This window comes from Echiichthys vipera (assembly GCF_963691815.1).
Source record: "Echiichthys vipera genome assembly, chromosome: 5".
NCBI classification, from domain to species: Eukaryota; Metazoa; Chordata; class Actinopteri; order Perciformes; family Trachinidae; genus Echiichthys; species Echiichthys vipera.
In genome coordinates, this window is record NC_139830.1 from 15,538,102 (window position 1) to 15,564,799 (window position 26,698).

At 41.3% G+C, this 26,698-nt stretch overlaps 1 protein-coding gene across 1 annotated transcript; it reads right to left on the reverse strand.

Moving 5' to 3' along the window:
* Positions 1 to 180: 180 nt before the first annotated feature.
* limk1a (LIM domain kinase 1a) lies at positions 181 to 26,364 on the reverse strand. Its single transcript, XM_083914355.1, has 14 exons — positions 26,274 to 26,364; positions 11,497 to 11,606; positions 10,211 to 10,426; positions 9,809 to 9,914; positions 9,489 to 9,700; positions 8,961 to 9,147; positions 8,587 to 8,673; positions 6,595 to 6,726; positions 6,404 to 6,463; positions 5,880 to 5,945; positions 5,249 to 5,417; positions 5,053 to 5,108; positions 4,100 to 4,257; positions 181 to 3,307 (listed from the first exon to the last, which is right to left on the reverse strand). The coding sequence occupies exons 1-14, from the start codon at positions 26,274 to 26,276 to the stop codon at positions 3,139 to 3,141; spliced, it is 1,731 nt and encodes a 576-aa protein (XP_083770481.1). The 5' UTR covers positions 26,277 to 26,364; the 3' UTR covers positions 181 to 3,138.
* Positions 26,365 to 26,698: the final 334 nt, after the last annotated feature.

Below are 26,698 nucleotides of genomic sequence, written 5' to 3' on the forward strand. Positions count from 1 at the left end.
TGTAGAGGAAGGTTCATGATGGAGTGAATGTGAATAGAATTTAAGTGGCGGAGAGCGACATCCTCATTAATGTACAAACACTTTGAGTCTTTGCTTTGTTTTAGAAGCAACAGTTTTATTTTTAGCTGTGACAAAAGGGGGGAAAACGCCTCCTCAGAGTCTAAATGTTCACGTTCAGGATTAAAGTGCAGAATTGTTTTCACAGCTTGTGTAAAAAAAATTAAATAAGACAAAAAAAAAGAAATATTAAAATATCAAAACTAACAATGGAGATCTGGAAAATATAAATATGATACAGAACAAGATGAAATCTCATACAACATAGTATCAGCAATGATATTCAATCCACTTGAATCAGGCTTGCACTTATGATACATAAAAAAAAGGAAATCAGTTCACGTTTTTCGATTCGTTGGCAAGGCTAGCTTACAACAAAGGCACAGCATTGTTCAGAGGTAACGATCCTTTGCAAAGAAGTGCTGCGGCGACATTCTCACTGATCCTCAGACACACCTGACACGCTCGACATGGCTCAGTCGGGAATGGAGAAAGAAACACGGCAAAGCCACACGTGTGCGGAACATGCCCACAGCTTGTTTCACAGAAGCATATTTTGTGTTATCAGCCTATACATTGACAGAAGTTTACATGCTCTTTGAGTCTCGCTATTAGTGTTGAATGCTGCTTTTCTATTAAGCTGCTGTATGAACAGAATTGTGAAGAAAGCCCTGGAAAGGTACGGCCCTGAGCCAAAAGACTGTGATGAGGAGGTGAGAGGTGAGGCAGGCCAGTTTAAGTGCTCTATTATCAGAAAGACCAGCAGTCGGTTGCAGCCTCTGTGGGCATCATCATACGAAACCAAGCAGTCAGAAACAACACAGAACATCATTTACAAAGGACCATTCTGTAGGCAGCAGGCGGAGCTGGGACATCGCATCCTCTTGGTAGCAAATACATTTTGGAGACTTCTGCCAAAAGCATAAAAAATAAAATACAGTCATTCTTTCTAATGACTTTAAAGTTGAACCATGCACAAAAAATGCATCCAAATAATCAGAAACTGCTTGCTATCAAGAGGAAGAATTTCCCAGATCCCATTTTTACAGTTGAAAGGCTCTATCAGTGTCTTGCATTCATATATCAACCTGAACCGACATAATTTAAATCCTTATCACAAGTAGCCCAAGAGAGGAAACAGACATGGCTTCATCCAGCCATTTGGTAATATAGTGCAAATTAAAGTACTCGAATCTATACAAAAAGATTTCAGTGGTTATATATTTATATAAAAAAACAGATGCTGTGTTTTTCTCTCATTTCCTTTTCTAGCTTGACTTTCTCTGTTGACTTTTCCGTCTTTCATTCTCTGTTTTCTTATTTAAAATTACATCATTTCGAGACAAAAAAGTAGCTTGGTGTAGAAGCTGAACACACCTAGCTACCTAGCTAGTACATCATGCAGCTGGTGAAAACAACAGCAGGAAATAAATTTAAAAAACACGTTTTTTAGAGAGAGAGAGCAAAGTTATGTTAGAAGGTGCAAGAGAGAGAAATCTGAAAGGGGAGGAGATTATTTCTGAGGAGTGTGCATATTTATGCAATGCACGCAGACAGATGCAAGGACAGACGTGTATATACAGTGATATTTACAGATAGAATTTACATGTAAACAAACAGTGGGTCGTCCACAGGAGGAGAGACACAAATGTGGAGAGACAGTTGACATGATGAGGCAGTACCTGGTGATCTCCACACCTTAACTATTGTACAGTACATGAGACGAGAATGAACAATTAACACACTGACTGCCCTCCAAATTGTCATATTACAGTTGATATTAGAGTTGATCATAATACGCAGATTTAGTTCAGCAAGTCTGATGTAATCAGACAATCCAGTATTAAGTACCTCTAAGGGTACATGGAAACTCAAAGAGGCCGATCAAATGTTAATAAAACACTTTTTGGGTGGAGGGAAATGACAGAAATGTAACATTTACTAAGCTTGAACTGAGGGAAAGAGATATTTGAACTCAAATGCTAAAAGCCTCTAACCTGCCACAGTGGTGCAAAAACAACAACGCGTTCAGCTGTGCCCTATTGACTGCAGTCAAAACTTCTAACTCTCCTTTTTTTCAACTGGTCGGCCAATAAAAATATGGCAATGTAGCATACGTATATAAAATATGTCTGTACATTTAGAATATTTAAAACATTTACAATGTCTCCAGCTATTTAAACTGGCATGTGTTTGAATGTATGAGATGCCACATCAATATAAATGAGATACGCTAACAGCTCTTAGAATGGGACGAGGTACCAAATCCACGCACGAGATGTGAATCTCAATTTTACGTCAGTGCTACACAATAAAGGAGGGAGAGGGGCCACAGACGCATGTAGGTCTCGTAGTTTATGACCAAGAGGTCAGAGAGACACGAGGAACCAGGATATGACCTAACAGCATTATTTACACCCATGCACTCTTCAGTGAACTATTTAAAGCTTGGATAGTGGACAGCAAGTTGATTTAAATCTTTGTGTCTAAAGTGACAGATGGGCCCCTCTCCTTTGCATTTTTCACAAGCTCAGTCTTTCAAACCAAACCTAAAGCAAAGTCAAACCAAACTCATCCAGAAACACCTGCAAACACATTCTCACTGTAGAGGCCCAAAGAGAGGAGGCTGAAGGTTTGCCTCTGTTTTTTGGACTACATGGATATACACACTACAGTAAGTACAGTAATTATTCTTGAATGTTATGACCACTAATGTTAAATTAGACTCTTGAATCTATGTGATTCAAGAGTTTGAGTCATGATTTGAAAGTTGGGTCTGATTGCATATGACACGTTCCCACTTTAGCTTCAGGTGCAGTAAAACCAAGCTATCGTAGTTAATGTCTCTTGATTTGATTTTGAATGTGTGTGTGTGTGTGTGTGCATCTTGCACAGGTGGCTTTTCAGATCCACGTTTTCCCCCTGAGTCTACTCATTAAGCCTGAGCCATCCTACACCTGCAGCTTCAAACATGGGAGAGTATTTAAGCGACTCCTCCAGCCACTGCTCTGCCCGAGGCAGGCGACAGCTGTCCACGTGGGGGCTTACTCTAACTTCCCACTCCTCCAGTCTTGTTAAGCCCTACTCCGGCTCTTCGGGGTGGGTGCGCAGGCTGTTTTCAAGGCGTGTGATTCTGTGGTTCTCCCAGAAGGCCTTGTGCAGCTGGTCAGCTTCAGACACCAGCGGTAGACCAATGTCCAAGTGCATCTTCAGGTTCTCCAGCCACTCCTCCAGTTTGGAGAAAGCAGGCCTAAAGATTAAGACAGCACATAGGGATCTCAGATTAAAATATTATTTTAATTATCTACATTTACCCCACAATAAAAGGTAGACCTCTTACCAGAATTCTAGCTATTTATTCATATACTTTCAGGGTGATTTGCCAAAGCTAATAACTGTAGCTCACCCAATACAGTACAGTGGAGGGCATCTTACTTATGCAGCTCAAAACATTAAAAACAAATAAAAACACTAGAAAAACTCAGTAACAAAGTCTCTTTTCAATAGGGTTGATGTATTCTGGTTGGTTGGTTGATGAGTTGATGGATTTACTCTGACCAAATTCTCATTTGTCGGATAATCGCTGGTGTTGCTTTCCTAAGACCGTGTGTATAATAAAGCATTTTATCCCAGCTGAAAAGCATGCACTCTTCTAAAAAATGCCCAGCAGAAAGTGCCAGAGCGGTTTGAAGGTGCAGCATTTTATTCAAGTGAGATCAATCCTGAGACTGAGAAGCTTTGATCCTACGATTCTCCTGTGATCTCGCGAGAATCCTGCTGCCGTGCAAGTTAATTGGAGTACTGCGACACGGAATATCCGCAGAAGTGAAAATGTCGGCACAAGGTAGAATACCTGCTCTGGATGAAAGGACGACTGAAGCATGTAAGGAGAGAGGACAGATATATATGTACTGATATCTATACGGTCCAGAAGCTGAGATACAAAACTCAGCAAATCACCCTGAAACTTGGAGTGAAAGGGAAGAAAAAGAGCTGTCCCTTTGGGTTAAATTTAAATAAGAATCTATTGGAGATGTCTGACCGTTTATCTGCATCAAGGTCACAGCACACAGCAGCCATGGGGAAGAAAGCGGGGGGACAATCAGGGGGACAGAAATGCTCCAAGAAGCCAGACACGTTCAGTCCAAAGTCCATCGCTCTGGGGAGGTAGTCTGGGTCTGCGTTCACCCTGCCAATTATCTGGAGAGGGCAAGAAAAACAAAAAGAGAGAGAAAGAGTAAGAAGAGTTGCTGATCTGCTGAAAGCCAGTAAACCCTCCAAACTGAAGCTGATCGTTCCCAGCAGACCACAACTACCGTGTGTGTGCCTGTCAGAAACCACATGAAGACAACTTTGCTTTTCTGCTCCCTCTAATCCCTGAAATATTCTCCTGCTAATGGCGTCCATCTGGGGAAGTCATATTCTGGGGCTTCTGAGCGACTGGACTAAACTGTTGTTGAGCCCAAATTATGAGGATGGTGTGAGGCCAAGCCCAAAGCTTTACACACTTTGGAGCTGTTTTTTCATTTGGAAAGCAAATATCTGGAATTTTGGAGAAGCAAGACTTTTCCCCTTATAAAACTAAATGGATCTTTTACACATATTGGGAGGACTTGGTACTTTCACAGACGGTTACATTTTCCATATTTTGCAGAAAACCTTTCAAAAACAAAGTTCAGAATGTTGACGCGAGACCAAGAGGTGAAATGGAGTGAAGAGCAGCTGTGCACAAATGAAAATCAGTCTTGTAGCTGAACCTGGAAAAGATTATAAAAACTGAACCTGGAAAAGATTATAAAAGCAGCTTCTTGGTGGAAAACTTTGGCCAAATTCAATGAATATTAAAACTGATAAATCATGTCAGTCCAGAGGGTTTGAAAGGGTTTTAAGCTTTTAGAAAAAAGGCTCTGATAAATTTTAGTTGCTCATCAAACAGTAACCTGTCTGAAAACCTGGTTGGGTCTTTATTAGTTCTGAGAGTGGAAGGTCACTCACCTCGCAGAGCATGATACCAAAGGAAAAGATGTCTACTCTCTCATCGTAGCTCTTCCCTGTGAAGGGAAAAGGACACAATTAAGCTTTTGTTCATCATTAGACATATAGTCATGAAGTGGAGCACTGCAGTAACTAGTTTTCTTCATCTTAGGAGGGTGTGAATGGATTTAAATCAATCAATCCCTGTAGATCATACCGTGGATCATTTCAGGAGCCATCCAGTAAGGGTTTCCCACCACGGTGTACCTCTTTCTGCGGTCGGGCTTCTTCAGGCCAGGCAGTTTACCCTGGGACAACTTCTCTTCGTGCTTGTCGTCCACCATGAGCCGAGCCAGCCCGAAGTCCGCCACCACCACTGTGTTGTTCTACACAAAGAAAATAAACATGACATAAAATGTTATTGTTATGCTGTAAGCATACATGCTGCCTGACACTGCAAGAGAGCAATAAAAAAGATAAAAGCTTCAAGGCAACCGCAGTTTTCAAATAGTCTAAAGCTCCTTTATAAAGCTTGAAATTCAACTAAAAGTTTCTAACAGCTCTTTTCCCCCAAACACTTCAGATGTGAGCTCATCAGTACAAGCATTTTTTTTTTTTTGTGACACCGTCTTTGTTTGAGTAGGATAAGCTGGCAGTTTCCGCTCCAAGTTACTTTAAAGAAGGCTGAGTCTGTTAAAGCTTCTGCAAACAAAGCTCTGCTTTGTTTTCTTTCTGAAGTGCCCCAGCAAATGACACATGCACTGTGTTAAATCCTCAAAGAAAACATACTGCACATACACAGGTATGTCCACACATACATGTGTGTACAGGAACACGCAAGTTCTTACCTCTCGGACTAGACAGTTGTGAGAGTTCAGGTCCCGGTGGATGATGTTCATGGAATGCAGATATGTCTGAATGAAAGATAGATAGACAGATGGGAGAGGGCAGAAAGACAGGGAGAATAAAATATAAATAACCAGAAAACATAGAAGCTTTTAGATGTAATCTTAAACCCAAACCAAGTGGAACAATCCTGCCTTGTATCACCTCAAGCAGCTGGTGTTGTGAATACAATAATCCAGTCATGCACGGCATTCATCATTGAGCTCAAGGGGAAACATTAATAACTGATAGTATAATCCTACAGGAATTCATGCTGTAATTTCCATAGAGGAGGACAGAAAATATTGTGCGCATTATTAACAGAAGTGTTGCGACTCACTAACACGATCACTAGAGGGAGACAGTGGTTAAGATAACAGGAAGCAATGTGCCGTGCTGCATATCAAGGGACTTTAATGTCTGAGGAGGCTGTACAGGTGTACTGTAACTATTCCAATTACATGCACTTTTCAGTCTTTGAACTCACCATCCCAGCAGCTATGTCCCTGGCAAAACTGACCCGCCGATTCCAGGGATAGTTGCTGTCCTGTGGGCAAAAATCATTATTAAATGTTAATGTCTTCAGTGGCAGTAGCTGATGAGGAATCGCGACCATTTCCTCAGTTACTAATAGGTCTAATGAATGTATTTTGAATACTGAACAGGCAGCAGACTCACCATTTTCTTGATGATTTCCCTCAAGGTGCCTCCTTTTATATACTCTGCAATGAAATTGAGTCTCTTGTCCTTGTAGAGGACTCCAATGAACTTGAGTACGTTGGGGTGATCCAGGCAACGCATGACCTTTACCTGATGAAACAATGTCAGTTTATCTTTACTGTTTATATATATTATGTATATATTAAATAAAAACTTTAAAGGAATAGTTCAACATTTGAGGAAACATTTTTACACTTAGCGTAAAGACTGGAACGGGGAAAGAGACCTTCTGTTATACCTTGTTTTTTTAATTTGCATAGAAACCAAAGTGTAAAAGACGGCAGGGGGTTATGTGCTGGACTATTTCTTGGCCAGGAGCAGCCTTTGTGTTAAGCTAAGCTTCATCTTTACAGACATGAGAGTCTTATGGGTCTTTTCATCTTGCTAAAAAGGGAATTATTTCCTTACTTTTCTTTTATACTTCTAGTATAATGATACTGTGTTGATGAGGAGCATTTGAAAGTCAAAGAAAGTTTGACAATCTTTTCCAGACGGAATTCATTTTAAGCAATCCGGTCGCTCAGGATTTGTCAAAAGGTGGATCGCAAGTCAGTCTAGTAGATCTGCAGGCTGCATTTAATCAGGCGCACTCACAGAATCTCCTACACCAAAAACTGTCATGTTAATCTCAGCTTTAGTGGATTTTGGTTTTTGAAGCCAAAAACTGTTGATACCAGTAAAACAACAACCATTAAAAACCCCATACCACATGCTCACACCTGTTATAGTGTAGGTTTCTGGTCTATTCATTTTTTATTTGAAATACAACAGAGAACGTTCTTGCAACCCAGCGTGTGCTGTGTAGAAGGTTACAAGTTGTGTCCACAGCATTACTACAGTATGACACCTCCTAAAACATGTCCCCACCTGAGGGTTGGGCTGTAAAGGACAAGGCAGGTCACTATCACACACACACACACACACACACACACACACACACACACACACACACACACACACACACACACACACCCAAACCTGAAATATTAATCATGTCTTTGTCTGAAATGTTTGGGGCATTCCTTTCTCGAACAAGATCACAAGAGACTCAGTAATGTGAGACTCGGGCCACCTACAAACAAACAGCCAGCGGGAGTAATAATCATGCTCCATTGTGGTCGGGGGGTTTGTTTTATAGCCGCTCTTTCTACTCTGCTGTCGTCTACACCAATTACAAAGCAAAGACTCTGTGTTATCGTAACATAAAAATAAACCCGCACATATGGGAACAATTTTCCTGAACTTCAAACATCTAATTAGAAGGTTGTTAACTGGATGAGTGAGTCTACAGATACTCAACATAAAACAGAAGCATCACGAGTAATACAGATCACTTCAAGGGCAAAAATAACTCAAAAAGTCTTACAGAAGTCCAAACTTCTGCCTATGATTCATTCTCTGTTAACTTTTCAGATTAATGGAAGGACAGGAGCGAGACGAAGCTGTGTGTGGGAGTTGAAATGAGCTCTGCTCGTCCATCATTTTCAGGAGAAAGGACTGTGTTAGCACTCCCTTTCGTCCTATTTCAGAGGTAATTTCATGCACTTTACTTTTATTTATTCAGGAGAGAGACCTCTTTCTTTTTTTATTCAGTCGTGCCCTACATTCACACAGAGGAGCTGCTAATTTTAGCCACAATATTCAGCTTCTTATTCATGTACATAAAAACAAAACAAAAACATATTTCTTTTACTTCCTCAGCAAAGATTTTCCCAACTGGTCCAGGAATTTGAGCCTGCAACAAACTTGCTTTGCTAACTTTAAGATACTGACTGCCCTCATTTTACTGATTATAATTAAGTTTTTATTCAAGGAAATTATTTATGAACATCCTGGTTATTTTATGATCTGACATCAACACTTATTGATTTCAGATTTCAACAAAAAACAGTTGATTCAGCCTCACACTCCTTAGTGAGATAACATCTGGGATCTTCCACTCCCACTCACCTCTTTCAGGAATGTTCTCTGTGTCTCGTCATCAAAGCGGATCAATTCCTTCATCACCATGACCTCCCCTGTTTCCTTGTGGGTCACCTACAACGAGGAAGCAATGCAAAAAAAAAAGTTGAGCAACGAGCTGGGAGACCCAGACAGTGTTAACCATAAAGTGTGTGAAAGTTTCATTCCACCTGTCTGTATGTCAGCATGGGAAACAGACAGAAATCTCCAGGATGTATTATAACCGCAAACATTTTCACCTCCTGTCTCACGTGTCTCTTACTTATCTCAATCCTGCCACCTTCTGGACAATGTGAGTATGACTACATTTGTTCTCTGTACCCTTTACATACAGCCAGCAGCGTCTCTGCACTCAAATCTACCTTGATGGCCTGTCCGAAGCAGCCCTTCCCCAGCACCTCTCCATGGATGAGGTCCGATGGGCGGAAGATGCGGTGCGTCTGATTGGACACGACACGGAGCGACTCTGATCGATTGATGTCCTTCCTCTGGGAGATGGGGGATGCCGCGTTGCTGGAGCCTGGTGACTTATCAATGCTGCAGCTCCTCCTGTAGGGTGAGAGGGGAGACAGGAAGAGAGAGAAGATAAGGAAAGGAAGGGGTGAAGAATGTGGGCACATGGGAAATTACAGATATTTTCATCAAACCTTATCTCTATAAAGAACAGAAGAAGAAACTCATACACTCTACAACTTCTCTATTATGTTGCTAACCTGAGTTAGAGCTGAACCTAAAAGAATAGAATGATTTTTTTTTTTGGTGATTAAATATTTCATCTACACATTTAGGGGTACGGCGGTTTTGGCTCAGGAGGAAGAGCAAATATAATATATATAAAAAATATCTCCCCTACAAAATGTTCAGTAAGCAGCACTGAATGTGTTTCTTACGTAATGATGCGGGATCTCAGGCTGTTGATGTCGGGATTGGGGGGCTGTGTGATGGGCAGGATGGGCTTGGGTCCCTCTGACAGAGGGGTGGACAGGGGGCCGTCCACTTGCTCTTCAGCCTCTGAGGAGCTTCCCTCCTGCCCCTGACTGTGAGGGTCGTGTTCGATGGTGAGCTGCAGCAGCCGGCTTGTCTCCTGGATCAGCAGGTCGATCTGGGGAGGAAGAGTTCAAGTGGGTCGGGTCAGTCCACAATTAGAACAGGAGAGAGCGTTCTTATAGCTAGAGAAATACTTGAAAGTAGAATCCTTCAGTGTCAATACCTCATCCAGAGGGACATTGTGAATAGGCGTCCCATTGATTTCAAGGATCCTATCTCCAACATGAATGGAGTTTTTTACATCTGGGCTGATGCAGCCTGAGTCCACCCTGAATAAAGAAGAAGAACAATAAGCAGAAAAAAATGATAGAGAACTTTTCAAATACCTTTCTGCATACAGACCTGAGATCGATAAAGTCTCAGCTCATTTAAATAACAGCGGCATACATTTCTGCTCATTTCCTTTCCCCTCCACACTATTATACATTTTAATGAGTCACATCTATCACACTGCCTACTCTTCTTCATCTTTTGCCCTCCACCATACTGACCTCCCCTACAGTTAATGTCTTTTCTCTTCACACAGTGACAATGATGACACACAAACATGAACAGATAAACTCACTGGGAGACTCTGACAGTAGGTCCATGCTCAGGGCTGTAGCCATTGGTGGAGCTGAGCGGCTGGTCGATGGCCACAGAGAAACCTCGCCCTCTGCGTCCATTGTTGCCCTCGGCTGAGGCCGGGATGGACACGAGTGTGACCGTATGAGGGATCCGTGAGCAAGGCGAGTCTGGCAGCGACACTGGTGTGACAATGGTCTGGTAGTAACAGTGACCACTGGAGCCAGAGAGGAAGATGAGAAAAGGATAGATGGAAAAGAGGAAGGAAGTTATAAAAAAAAGAAGAACAGAACAGAAAACGGGAATCCTGGAGAGATCTCTAAAGCCGCACATGCAATGATAAGGGGAACATCGCATTCTCATTACAGCAGGTTTTATAGCATCACATGTTGTTGACAAGACGTTGCTTTGGGAAAACACTGAGCTCACTATTATTGCCTGAAACATGAAGAATGCTCAGAATGAGTCAGAAGATTCATCAAATAGCTATGAAACAATTCAAAACTAACACACCAGAGCTGAAAAGAATATATTCATATGACTTTCTCTTTACAGAACCTACAGAACACTGATCTGGTAAACCTCTCAACAAATGTAATGATCTGAAACAATCACATTGTCATCATCATCCACTTCCATTCAGAGAAGAGCACAAAGGCTCCTCTGTCTGTCTGTATCTCAGTGTAGTGCAGCTGGTTGCACATTGACAGTCAACAAACCCCAGAGCTACACAAGGCAAGAACAACCTGAACCTGAAGCGGACAAAAAAAGACGTGTGACAGACTGTTTAAACGCAGGATCTCAGTCACCAGCTGAAAATAACTGTACTTTGAGTGGCTTATTGTGGTCTTCTGGCTGTTTATGTGGAATAAAACAAATTTTAAACAATAAACTGAAACGTGTGGTAAAACTGTGGTTGCTGCAAATTCCCACCAAGTCAGTTGTCACCACAGTTGGTCGTAAAGTCGAACAAAAAATCCTTTGAAGCCCAAAATAAGCTGCAGAAAATTTAAGATTTTGTCAATCAACTGCAGCTTCAGCTCTTTGTGGATTTATTGCACTTCAAATGGATTTTCAAGTGGATTAGTTTGCTGCAGAAGAGACAATCAGGAAAACTAACTAGAAGAAAAGGTAATAATAGTTTACACAAACTGCATAAGCTTTGATTTTCCAGTGTTAGATCAATTAAAGATGGAGGAATGTAACAAGGTGTGCGTCTCACAGTCTGATTTGATTTTGACAGACTTTTTGGTTTGCAGGCCTTATATTATTGTGCTTGAGGCTCACCAGTAGAGTTTGGATCTCTCCACCAGAGCGTATGTGTCTCCATCCCCGATGAACGCTCTGCAGTTCAGACAGGTGAAGCATTCTGGGTGATATTTCTGTTCCCCTGCGACCTGTTAGGAAAACAAAACAAAGACACAGTTAAAAGGAGAATTTGCCTTCCATGTGCTGTGATGATTCGACGTACTAGGATGTCAAAGGGATTGTTTTTCGGATCTCTAGTGAAAACACCGCAGGGGCGGGAATTCACAACAGTGTTCCTGATGTGACCGGAGCAACAGTCAACATGAGGCTTTAATAACTGGTCGGAGAAGTAGGGCGAGGTCTGGTCGCTGAGGGTAATACTGAGAGCTAAGAGATTGGATTTTCTGTTGCCAGATCCCCCTCAGAGAGCTTAGGGCAGTTTTGCAAACAAGAGAGGGAATTGAGTTAGGGCCGAAAAACAGAGGAGGCAATGAGCAGATTAATCACACTGGGCGATCTGAGGACAATGCTGCTGCTGGAGGTTTCTGCTCTGGATGATCTTCAGACTAACGGGAAGAAACCAAACGCTGTGAAAATGACCAGATAAATGAACGACAAATGAAAAGATCGAGTAACAACAGTCACACTTTTATTGTTGCTCATTAAATCCGTTTGTCCTAGCTTGTTGTGTGACTCTGATCGGCTGAGAAATTGATTAAGCAGCCCACACCTCCACATACATCAATATCGACCCCTTTTAACTCCTTCAGGTAATTGTGTGCCCATCGATGCAAATAACCCACCCACTCAAATACCTGATGAGGTCTATGATTAAACATGAGCTACGGTGTTAAGCACCAAAAGGCAGAGTCCACAAGAGCTGTTCACTCCCCCGAGGCTGTGCTTGTGGTTTAATTTTGTGCGTTGAGTGGCAGAACATTTTGGAGGGTGCGGCCCTCTGACAGCACTTCTCAGCTGCAATGATCTGCAATGCAAATTTAGTAAACCGAGCAAGAGAAGTTTCAGGGTGCTCAACAAAGAACAACCAATTCAATTGCAAATGAGAGCAATGAAATGTACTGAATGGTGTCATTATTTAAAGAGAAAACACATATTTGCTTTCTTTCTTTAAAAGGGCACATTTAGAATTTATTCCAACACATATTTCAAAGAAAATGCTTTACTGATTTCTATTTGTAAATATCAAATCAACATCACCAAAGAGCAAAATATGAGCTCATGGACGCAGCCACAATTCTGAGATGCAACCTTAAAAGTAACTGGAAAATGACAGCAGAACCAATCGCAGACAGAAAGAGACGCTACTTCTAAATGGTCGGTAAAACCGAAACAAAACGGTGAAACTGAGACAAAAAGGAAGAAAATGTGAAGATCAAAGAATCAATAAAATCACTGGGAACAGCCATATGTCTGCTGCCCCACCCTCCTTGGAGAGCAGCAGTGAAACCACAAGCACACACCAAACAGATAAACACATGCTGACAGCCTCCAGGCTGCAGGGAGGAAGACACTGTACAAGCATATTAATTAACTGCTTTTTAAGTAATTAGTCTGAGCAGAACCTTCCGGCAAAATACCAGGAAAACATGCCACCACTTGGCTTTCATACAAAGAGTAAGATAACATCCCGACTTTACTGTGTTATCTGAGGTGATTGATTTACATCCTCAATTGTCCTGTTCTGAGAACATTTAAGATAGACCCTGCAACAAATGAACGACACAGAATAGGAAACTTGCAGAATTTTTCTCATTTTCAGTGTTGTTTAGTGGTCATGCTGACAACACAACATCATAGCAGAAAGACAGAGAGTGAGATGAGAAAACAGACATAATGACTTTGCAATGGCAGAAAGCAGCTGCCGGGCTTATTGACCGACTTAATTTCCTTATTTGTCCTCCAAGCAGCCTCATAAAAAAGAGCCGTAAACAATAACTGCCTGACGTCGCCCTGGAGTGCAAACACAACAAATCAAAAAAATCAAAAGTATGAAAGAGAGATGAGTAAACAGAATCAGAAATAGAATTAACTGAAGGAAGGTTATTGTGGGTTGGAAAGATCATTTTAACGTTCAATACAACAATTGTGTCTTGTTTTTAAGCATCAGAGTTGTTTGTGGATAGCTAATAGATGTGTGTGTGTGTGTGTGTGTGTGTGTGTGTGTGTGTGTGTGTGTGTGTGTGTGTGTGTGTGTGTGTGTGTCACTTAGGGCCAGCCCTAAGGGAAAGACAGGAAGAGAGGACAGCTGGACGGAGATGACAAGGGTGTGTGGCTCTGCACAACCTGACACTGTGGCTGCCATTTGCTTGCCAGGCAGACATGACACACACACACACACACACACACACACACACACACACACACACACACACACACACACACACACACACACACACACACACACACACACACACACACACACACACACACACACACACACACACACACACACACACACACACACACACACACACACACACACACACACACCCTCTCTAAAACCACATTTACAGGCGACAGCTGCTGTGCTCACATTTAGGACATGCTTCCCTTCCAAAGTGTAAATATAAAGCCAGAGAAGAAGAAAGACATATTTCAAATATAAGTCATCAGTCAAGTCTATGAGAAATCAAACCGTGTGACTTCCACCATCTTCACTTAACACAGAGCGTGTGTGTATGTGTGCCTTCAAGCTTTGGAGAGGGTATTTCATTATTTGTGTATTAGCTCATCCTGCTCACGAGTGTGTGACTGCCTGTTAGCCTCGTGGTCTTTTCTAGTGACAACAAACCAAATCGTGTACAAGTCTCTTCAGGGTAAAGGGCAAGCAAGTCGACAGGGTCCAGGAGTAACTGGGCCGAGTTGCAGGCAGCACAATGTTCAGATGCCGTGTGTGATGGAGATCTCGGCCACATAGTTACCTTGACTTCAGAAACTGTGTAATGCGTCCTGTTTATAGGAAAACTAATAGAAACTTAGCTCAAGTACAAAAATAGATGTGCTCAAGTTATTATACTCGACTTCTTAGTCCAGTATTTCTCAAGTCTTCTTTCGCTCTTTCTTTCTTCTTCAACTTTTCTTCTTCTGAACCCTTGATACAAAGTCCACTATTCCACTATTTGTACAGTATGTCTATGACATGCTAACATCAAAGAGTGCTTTTGTCTCTGTTGGAGACAATACTTGCCAAGTTTGAATTTACTTGGTTGTACCATTAAAATATCTTAGCTGGTTAAGACTAGTAATGTGTAAATGGATGACATTTACATCTGTAGCATCGTAAATCAGCTACGTAAACAGAAAGTCAATGTAGCATCACAAAGTTGTAACACATCTGCCAAAAATAACACGGTTCACACCAAACACCTTCACTGTCAATCCTTTTGTAAATGCAGGTTTACTTTAGATTATTTATGCATACATGCGTGTTTCAGAGTTAGTAATTATACAGTTTAGATAAAAGAGTGTGAAACATAATTTTATGCTAACCTAGCTAACATTATTTGGCAATTTAGTGTAATGTTATCGGCAATGTCTTTTGATTTGGGGGTGTGTTGGGTTATTTTTCTTTTTTAAATATAATTGAAATCTTACAAGTTTACATAATAAATAAGTGTCAGGCCAGCTTTGCCAATATAACTTATTTTATCCATCCCTGTTCACGGGTCACAAATTCAAGCTAATGTTTGTCAGTTAGACATGCAGTAATTAAATCTGGAAATGACTGTGTTGATTCTTTATCACTAATCTCTACGTAAGAAGTTTTTTTTGTGGTGCAGCTTGTTTTCATTAATAGACTGAACTATAGAGAGCTGGTACATCCTCAAGATCTCACTCAAACTAATTATTTATGCTAAGTGTCTTTCTCAATGACTGAAGAGACTACAGGCGATGGTCATCCACAGAGACTGCTGGCTTGGCGTGTCAGGACCCTTAAGCTTTATTTGTTTTTAATGATTTATTTGGATGTGACCTTAACTGTGGAATGTGAACGGGCCCTTTTAAGCCATTTGGAGTTAATTTATGGCGCACTAATGCTCTCAGCGACACTAAACAGCTAAGAAACTTGCTCGTTTAGTCACGGATGCTTGACAGCTCATTCGGGCCATCAGTCACCCATGTTGACTTTTCCTGAGTAATAAATGTTTTTTACCTTTTCCTTCAGCAGTTGATAAAACATCCCTTACTGTTCTTGGATCTTTTCTATTTATCTTATCTATCATGTTTCAAAGGGAATCGTTTAGTTTCTATTTTGCCCTCACCACATTTTCAACACATTTCAGATTTCCCCGTGTTATATTCCAATTTCCTCACATAATCTCACATTTCCCTCGTTGATTATATCTGGTAATAAAAGGGGATTGAGTGTGTCTGCCAAGCGTCACTAGTAAAAATAAAATACACAGATGAAGAGCAGCAATAGATGCCAACTCATTTAGTTAAGTTGAAAATTACTTGAAAATGAAGGTAAGGTGACTGTCAGATGTCTGTTGAGTGCATCAAGGGGCTACTGCATCCGAGAGATCTTTCCCAAAATCATGACATGAAGCAAGATGAAGATTTTCCCCAGACTAAAGTAGATGATGATGGCCAATCCATCATCGCCCAGGCGTTATGGGAAATGTTGCATGGGGAAAATGAAACATTTGTTTAAACTCTATAATATTAAAACTATTCATGGTATTTGTTTATGTTTTCAGTTTTACTGTTATATGTTTGACTCACGAGACAGCCTGTTGCTGGGCATCTGTTGCTTATGAACTATCAATTCTTCAAAAAGCCAACTGCTTCCAGCCTCTCACATGTGAATATTTGCTGCCTTTCTTTGCCCTCTATAACCATGACGTTTCACAGATCAAATGATTCATATCAAATTAGTGCAGTTTAGGGTGGATGCTCTTGTTGAACACAGAGTTTGGAAGTGATCTGGAAAGATACACATGAGACATGACTTAAGACCTACAGCACGTGTGAGTTAGTGCATGTGTTTATACACAGCAGGACCTCAACAGGAACCTCTACATGCCTTCTGGACTCTTTACCTCAACAACTCCCACATAAACACCAGTTGGACCCTCTGACTTCACTCCGCTCCGGCTAAATGAGGACCGATGAGCTCATAACAACAGTGCTGAAGGTGCTTCTGAAGGGCCTCGCTAAATTATGGGAAGTCTGGCTCTGCTTAACCTCACGTTTGATGCAATGATCTTTACTGAAAAAGCCTCCCTCATTGGTTAAACTCAAAAACACAGTGATGTGACTGAGCTCCCAGAATCAACACGTGGCTTAAGAATTATGTTTAAAAAATGACCTCATGCTGATGTTTTTGAAGAAATAGTAATAACAACACGCTGATTAGGTACCTGGTGCTCTCCACAGAGAGAGCTACAACTAGGTCAGATCCCAAAAATGAGTCAAAGGGAATTCCTAATAGACTGATAAAAACAATATACTGTATGATCAAGATGTGTTGCTCTGCTGCAATCAAGGCTGCTGGAGAAGAAATAAAGGCAAAGGAAGACATTATCCTGGTTTCCTTTTAGATGTTTTACAGCAGACATCATTTAGGCAAATACAATTAGACAGAAAGCCTGAGGGAGAAAACAGAAGGCACATTCATGGTGTCTGAATGGAAACCCCCGTTCAGCTACAAACAGTACAGTATCACAGCATACACTGGCCTCAGCTTTAGAAATACTGTTAATGTATTCATGTTCTTCCCTCCTCTCTGCAAGTCTCACTTCCACTGTGGTTTACTGTAGGCCTGAATGTAGGTGGTAAACAAAAATAGCACTGTGCAATGATACAGTTATTAGACAAAACATCTGTTGTTCATCTCTAAATGTGTGCACTCACACACTTTAAATCCTACTTTTATCTGTGGAAGAATGTGCTCTATAAATAGCACACGTGCCATCATGGCTCATCAGTTTTTCATGACATGTAAAAAAAAAGAAAAAGCTAGAGCGCCGTACAGAAAGAGGAGCAGATCTGTGATTACTAGGCAAAAAGCTGACCCAGTTTACAGACAGACACACAGAACGCAGCAGTGTACAGTTTCATGCTTTAGCTTCAGTTTTAAAAATGAAAGAGATAAAGATGGAAAGAGTCTCAAACCATCTCAAACAGCCACTTGAGACTGAGTGCTTCCCTGCATCCTCGCCGGCTCGTGTACAACTGTTCATCACCCATTAGACACCCAGGAACCCAGAGCAGCAGCAGCCTCACCTTCTTATCTTTTTTCCACAGCCTGAGACAGCAGAAGCTCCAGTAAAACAAGTCCCCAACCATGTCAGCGAAAGCTGGCGACTCTCCTCACTGTTCTAGTTCATTCTAGTGAACCTCGCTGTCACAACAAAACACTGGCAGCGGCCAAACCGGCCGGGGAGACGGAGCTGCAGGGGGAGGGAGGAGAGAGCGAGAGAGCAGCCTACGCCTTTGCAGCTGAGCTCATCTCTGAATCAATGTCACTCCTCCCGGCTCCCCCTCCCACCCTGCCTTCCTCTTCTCTCTCTCTCTCTCTCACTATTGCTATGACCTCATCGTTTCCTGTTTGGCCCAGCCCACTCTTGCACACGTGCCACCTTGCTGCTTCAACCACACACACATACAAAACCCACCACCCCCTGCTGTCTTCAGTAAATTCCTCACTCCCCCTTTTCTCCCATGCTGCCCCAATTCCTGTAATCACATTTCCAAACCAGTGAAAACTAGCAGTGACAGTAAGACTCATGGGACATTGAGTGGGAAAAAAGTGTTCTTCGTTAGCTAATTTGTTTATGTTATATGTTGAATTTCCTTGACTTTGCTATTTTAAAAAACAGCATTGTTTCAAGCACACCGATAATAAATATGGTGCTGCACACTGTAGAAAATAGCTTAACTTACAGTAAACTGTTTGTGTTTGTCATTCTGCTCCTCTTATCACTATAACATGTACTCATTAAAGCTGCAAAATGATGATCTTCATTATCTATTAGTATATTTTTATAATTAAATGATTAACTGTCAAGTCACTCAAAATGTCATAAAATAGCAATACTGTCTGAGAGCCCACGGTGATGATGTAAATGTGAGAGGATGAAACCAGGAAAAGGGGAATAGTTTTTATTAAACAGGTGACCATTTACTTCGGTAAATCGATTCATTGTTGCAGAACTGGTTCCGATTAAAGTGAAAATTTATGAACTAGATAAAATTGTTTTGATCTGAAGCGCTTTCTTCTTTTCTGGAGAACAGTTTGTGTATGTCGCTTATGTTTTCTTAAAACTGTGTAGCTGAGTGCTCGTTTGACTTTTTTAAGACTGTTTATTCAAATATTAAAATAAACAGCCAATAGATTACTTTATACTAACGGCCCGAATAAATAAAGCCAAAGAGATTAATCTAAATATGTGTCTTTCAGCGGCTGAAACATGGAAAAATCATCTGTTCATTTGCCTGTAGCATACTCGACATTTGTCATTGTGTGTTGATCCATATCAGGTTATCATTAATTTCTGCATTAACCAACCTAGAAGAGTCCTGACAGGGTTTATTTTATTTATTCATTTTATCATTATCATAATCATAATTGTTTTAGTTTTTTTGGGTGGGGATGGGATGCATGTATTCTTGTTAGTTTTTGTCACATGGTATATGTCAATTGTACCATGTTGTCGTATGTTCCTGCTGTGAAGGCAAAAAAAAAAAAAAAAATGAGTTCATTCTCTAGTCCTGAACTAATCAGCTCCCACAGACGGCCTGTAGCGTTCAGCTGATTGTAAGGTTGTTAGCCCCGTACCTCTGCTCTACTTTTCTGTCCTCTCCTTCCTCGTATAATCTCTCTTCCCAGGTTTATCTTTGCTGCTGCGTCACTCTTTCTTCCCCCCCGCCCCGCCACTCTCTAGCGCTGTATCTCACTTTGTTCATGTCCCTAACATGTCCTGCATGCCATGTGTCAATCCCTCAGAGTGGGAAGATATTAATAGACTCTCTACACTTCCTGTTGGTTCTTATGATGAGCTGTGCAGAGAGGGATGACTGCTACAGAACACCTGATTAAGTTAATGTAGGAGTAACTGTATGGAAGCTGCGTCAGTAATCGCTCCAGAGAAATCCACACACATCCAGGGTGAAGACCACAACGGGCAGAAAACACAACAACAGTAGTGTCAGGTTGAACCATCAGATTGTTTACAGAACTTAACGGCAGTAATCAGCAGTTATACATCTGTTGTGATTGTATTGATACACAAGTAAACATGACCAAATGTTTTGACTTTTTATTCTTGTTTTAGTCTTCCTTATTATTAATTCCACCGTCATATATTTAACTTCTTAACACAATCTGTATGATGTTCAGTAATTTTCTGTTTTTTATGGGCTACAATATATAGTGCATGTATAAGTATAAAAAAGGGCCAGTTTTGCCTTTTTTCCTAGAACCAGAATTTGTGATAAACTGCGTCGATCTTGTGATTTTTTTCTAATTCTGATGATTTGTCTCCCACCCCCACTGTGAAGTAGATGCCATTATAACTATCTCACAATCCTATGCATTTGGCCAATGACCTAAAGGAAGGAGGACCAACATAATACAATAAAATAAATTATTTTTATCACCATTGTACTTGTATTTCATAGAGTGAATGTCTTTCATAGCAAAACTATGTAACTTTGAAAGAAAACACAAGACACTCTTCTCCACACATTCATGAGCAATAAATGAAGGTTTTGTTCAAATCATTACACTCAGGGTTTTTACTGGCAGGATGACTCTTTTCTGCTGTTGCAACATTACATTTGCACATTTTATCCTGCAGTAATTGAGTTTTTTGTCTACTTTGGGGGCAGTGGGAACAAGCTGTGAACACAACAACACTGACATTATCACCTTATTACTATCAGGGGAAAGTTGCATCAGTGACTTCCTGTTCAATAAGTTCCCGTGGAGTTTTTTAAACCTGCTGGCAGTCAGCTCAGAAGTGAAACCCAGAAGCCCACAGCCCTGCCACAGGGGGGATTTCAGCCCTCAGAGGGCGCTGCTTACGTCAGAGTTTCCACTCTGGAAATAGGAAATGCTAAACAAGTTTCAAAAAACACTAGCGCAGGTCTCCACTGGGGTTATGATCCCTCCAAATCTCAGTGTTGATACTTCGATACTGCATCACAGCATTGAGCCATTCAGTCAAAGTGCTCTTGAGCAAGACAAGATGCCCCTGTCAGCTGCATTAGGACATCCCTCTGTGTGCGAGCCTGACCTTTTGACCTTTGAGTTTTAATAGAAAGACAACTCTATCTTAACCTCAGTGTTATGCAAAACAAGTTCCAAGACAAGAGTCCAGACTGTGTTTAACGTCACTGAAGAGATCATCAACAGCTGATCCTGTTGCTAGGAAAACAATGTCACAAGCTGAACGGCAACATCTTAACAAATACCATTTCCCAATACTCATTACACATTTGTCTGTCTTCACTTAGAAGACAAACAATTATCAGGCGTTTATAAAAAATGACTGGTAGATTCCCACTCACCCGCAGAGCAAGTGGGAGTTGATAAAGTACACATTAACACATTTGTAAGATTTGGGACTTTCCATTGGTTTAGTGACCCCCCCCCCCCCCCAAAAAAAAAAAATTCTCAATATACTTGTATATACTGTCTCTCACTGTCGGACTGACGGATTTTGTAAGCATTTAAAACAGAATCACCACATGACATACAGCATGTAAAGTGTGTATCTACTACTGGAAACACTAACCGAACACTGACTGAAATCACAATTTAGTACATTTCAAATTAAACAAACTGCAAGAAAACCCTCAAACATTCTCACTTGTGAATTCATAGCAGGTCTGGTATGTAATTCATTAGTCTCTGTGTTTTATTTCCTTTACGTTTTCCATGTATTATTTATTAGGAAATGTCTTGTTGTTGTTTACCATGTATAAGGAAATGATCCATATGCATCAGACTGAAGCAGAAAACAATATAATGTAAATGGGTTGAGGGGAGTGGTACAACATCTGGATTTGGGTCCATATGATGCCAAAAAGTCCCAGAGAATCATAAGCACTTGTGAATTCAGGGAAACGTCTTGGATTTCACCTTCAGCTATTTCGGTACTTCTTGCAATCTCAGAAACACAGAAAGAGGAAAAGAAACAAAGAAAATCCCCAGGATTGTACACAGCACCAGTAATCACAGGAACTGATAGGAGCTTGCTTTTCGAAAGTCTACTCCAGTCAACTCACAACATTCAGGACCTTGATCTGCTTACCTCAGAGATCATGCTCCATGTTAAAGAATATCATCTCACTAACACAAAGTCACCTACTCCTCCATTAAATCAAATAAGGTTTGACCCAAGGCCATGGTAATTAATCCCTAATATCTTGCTGGCCCAGTGAAGGGAAGTTTGTGTGAGGTTTTCTCGCACGCTGGACATGTTACACGTAGAGAGCAAGAAAACATCACACAAACTGCCCTTCACTGGACACCAGTGGCAAACGTAAAAGAGGCCGACCCAAGAACACCTGGCGCAGGATTGTCGAGGGAGAGCTGAAGACCCTACATCACACCTGGGGGTCTATAGAGACACCGGCCCAAAACAGACAGGAGTGGAAACTCTTTGTTGCTGCCCTACAAGTAAGTAAGTAAGTATCTTCATGGTCAACACTGAACTTAAGTTTAAAAACACACAGGAGCAGTGTTGATGGGCTGAGGACAGTGCGTTGTGGCAAAGATAAGGCAGTGAGGGGGAGAAACCGTGAAACTACTGCAGAATCAAATTCTGGACGTCTGACAGGCCTGGGTCGATGCCTGGCTCCCATCAGCTGGCTCTAAGCCCTGAGTTGTTGGCAGAAAGGCTGACTAACTCTAAACTGAATGTGGAGACGGCTGAGATTAGAAGAAGAAGAAGAAGAAGAAGAAGAATTCCTTCATTAGTCCCGCAACAGGGAAATTCGATTTTTTCACTCTATTATTGTTATTCATGTTACACACACGCAGGCCCGAAATACACACACACGCACAGACAGGACCTATTTACATGCAATTAATGGAGAGATGTTAGAGCGAGGGGGCTGCCAGTGACCAGCACCCCGAGCAGTTGGGGCTTCGGTGCCTTGCTCAACAGCACCTCAGCAGTGCCCAGGAGATGAACTGGCACCTCTCCAGCCACCAGTCAGCGCTCCATTCATGGTCCACACAGGGACTCGAACCGGCAACCCTCCTTACAGCACATCTGTCAGTAAAAGGTGTGATGGACAGATAGAGTGAAGCAGTGCTGGTAGGAGAGGAAATTCAATTACATCAGTTAACTTGTATTCAGCAAATAAATCAGTCTCACTAAGGGCAGGAAATAACTGAGTGAGATGATCTGGCTGAATAATACCAGTTTGCTTGTGGCTGAAGGAGATGACATGAGCAGAAGCAGCAGATGAAGCCGCACATACACCTGTTTACAACTAAACATACACACGCCAGTATGTTCATACTGTACAGACACACAGACAGTGCCCTCAATATCATGTTATGTATTCACTTAATACAATGGCCCCGTTATCAGGTCAGCTGTGGTCACTGACACACAGCCAAGTTATTTTGTGCTCGACAGTTCATCCTTGAGCTTGGAAACAGCCGCCAACAAAACAATCTGCACTCAAGGCCCACTTATATTTGGATCTTCGGTTTCAGAAACGTTAAGGAAGTTAAGACCCCGAAACTGTTTGAGTTTTCAGATTATTTGAAAAAACCTGATGAATCCTGTTTTGTTTACAGTGTTAGATGATCTTTTGACATATACTGAGGCCCTGAGGCTACGCAGAATATATCTGATCCACTAAACCAACACGACAACCAGAATTTTGTAACCTGTGTATAAAGTAGGGGAATCAAGAGGGTACAGTAGTAAATGAGAACATTGTAAAATCATGTTTCACTTTCAATGTAATGTTTAAAAACACTTGTTTCAAGGCTTTCTCATTAACTTCTCAACACATTGTGTTACAATGCTGTAAACATTGGCGATAATTATATGATAATTTATGTCTTTTAATGGAATCGTATTGTGATGAAATCAAATATCGAGTTATCGTAATACACAATTAAGATATCTTGATTGGTAATAAAAAGCACAAACTGACTGAAAATGTTTAGAAAATCTGATGTGAAATATTCCGAGTTTATATGTTACACTGAACTTCTTAATGAAATGATAAAATACTCAGTATTTGTCATTTATTACGTATTAAATTCACAAAGAAGTATACAAAAATAGGCTTTACCATGTGGTTATTACATATAGATTATTTATTTATTAAATAACAAGAGTACATGCTGTATTATGATATATATTGTTGTTTCTTTATAGAAGATTTTGGCCAGCTCTACTGGTAACGATCAAACAAAAAGACAAATAATGGGATCTTCTTGGCTAAAGTAAAAAGGCTGTTAGAAACAAGTAGTTGTGAGGAGCAATAAGGCTCAGCCTGTATGGGGGTTGGAGTGATGAAATCCCATACCGTACTCATTTATTGTGTCTGTCTTGCTGATCATCAGCTGTACATTTCTGTGTGCAGACTCTGACTCATCGCTGCATCATGGAGTGTTTTCACTGACTGTGACAGCGGCCTGTTCGGGTGCAGCGGATCAGTGAATTTAAAGAATAGGACTGTGTTTCCCTGCTAATCAGCACAGATGTCAGAGTGACTGTGCAGGACATGAGTAGGATTCTTCTTTCAGGGCGCGGCACAGGCGTAAAGAGCTGACCTTCGTGTCTCCACAGTAATACAATTGGTCCGGCCATCTTGGCAACTCAAGGCTGATTGGCTGACCGATCTCAAATTTACTAAAGTGTAAGTGCAGACTCAGAGACGGTCAATCAGTGTCTTTGCACTGTGGGACGAGCAATAAACCAGAGAAGGAGAAATAAGAGGAGAGGTGGTGCTGCATTCTCTCCACCTAATTCACTTTGGAGTCTCCTACATGCTTCATTACTGAGATTGCACTGCAAAGGGCAAGCTGTCTGGAGGCAGAGTAAATGTTAAAATACACACACACTCACACACACACACACACACACACACACACACACACACACACACACACACACACACACACACACACACACACACACACACACACACACACACACACACACACACACACACACACACACACACACACACACACACACACACACACACACACACACACACACACACACACACACACACACACACACACACACACACACACACACACACACACACACACAGATGCAGAGACAGGCTGAGCCATGAATGATTTCTGTCCATCGTGACCATGACACATGACCTGCCAAAAGCTGCTGGCTGCTGTATGAGACCCAGGAGGCAATTGTGTCAAAGAAGCTGCTTTATCTGCGATGAATGAACTCAGCTTTTCCCATCAAAGGACCACCAACAGCCCACAAATTTTTGATTTAGAGACCCAGACTATTGAAGTCTGGGTTTTTAGGAGGCTTGAGAGGCAGTTTATTGCCTTGACTGGCCATGAAACAAATTGAAACAGCCCCATTTTTCTTCATCAAAATGATTCAAACGGAAATTTAAATAACACTTTATTTAAGATAAAACTAAAAACAGTGAAATACTCATAATTGTGTAAAATTTAAACACAAATTGACAATACATCCCACAACAAATATCCCTTTGTTTTGTGTTACTCATCACTGAGTCTGACAATTACTCTCTGAGTTAATAAATTACTTTTTCATCTTTAAAACATAAAAAGGGCCATAACATAACCAAATCCATGTCTTCAGATGTCTCATTGTGTCTGACTAACACAGAAGTATTTGGTTTGTCATCATATAAGACAAAGAAAAGACACACATCCTCACAAATGAGAAGCTGGAACTCGAGAGTAGTTGGACATTTTGCTACAAATAGTTAGCTCTGATTACACTTCTGTTGATCAGCAGCAACACACAACTTAACTGCATTAAAGCTCAAACATCATAACTCAACATTTTTGGTCCTTGTATGTGATGGCCCAGCATCTGTACCAAGAGGTGGTCTGTGTTTGGGGCTGAAAAGAGCATCAAAATTGCACGCCGTCACCTAATCAGCGTTAACACAGTCTCAGCTGCAGGTCTTCAACCACCTCAGCAGGGGTGAGATCATTTGGAGCCAGGACATTACCAAACAGGAACAAAAGAAAACCTACTGCCTGAGGAAAATCACACTGCAGCTGCATTTGTACTGCTGCTGGCTTTGCACCGGGGCAGGGAAATAGGGCCCTATGACAAAATATTCTGTTTCACCAACATACACGATTAATCAGTTTCTTTAATCTTCCAATGTGTGTGGTTGCTTCACTAATCAACAAATAGTGACACAACTCTACTTTGATGCTGGTATCTTGTCTTTTCTAAAATACAGCAGCACCTGCATCAGCGGAGGTTTGCTCTATTGTTTATCTGCTTTCCGGTGCTGTGAGCACATCTATTCTGCACATGGACCTCTCTGCTCTCCTGTGTCACAACAACAGCTCTGACTCTCACTGGTGGTCTGTAAGACAATCTGACAAAGCAGCCAAAGGTATCAGGGTCAGTTACAGGTCTGGCACAGATCCTACGTGCATGTACCTATGTTGGCACACACCAACCCGTGAGGCTGTAGATGTATGGACTCAGTTGTGCGTGTGTTTATCCTCCTGCAGGCTGTTAGGGACAGCTGCAAACTGTAACTCGAGGTTTATCAGCGAACAAAGAACCAGAGATGTGATGAGAGGTGAGAGATGAGATACAGCGGATGGATCCTCTTACCATGATGAGGCCCGTTGTGATTGGGTCGTTGCAGCCATGGCACAGCTCCCCGAATTTGGCCCAGTAGTCCTTCTTGCAGAAGAGTCGCCCATCTTTTTCATAATACCAGTGGGACAGCGAGCCGCTGCATTCACAACACCTGACAGAGGAAGGGACGGAAAGAGCCGGATGAGCAATTAACACCTTTTTATGCAAAAAAAAAACCATCATAAGGTCCCAGAGTCCAGAGTGATGTGTTGAAATGGCAAAACTAACAATTCAAAACGCAAAGACATCCAATTTACAATGACAGAAAGATTACAACAATCTCCACATACTGTACACACATTTCAAGGACCCAGAAACGATTTTGCATTTTTGCTCTGAAAAGTGTTAACAATCTTTCAAAAAGACCTTTATTTATTATTTTCAGCAGTATTTGTACT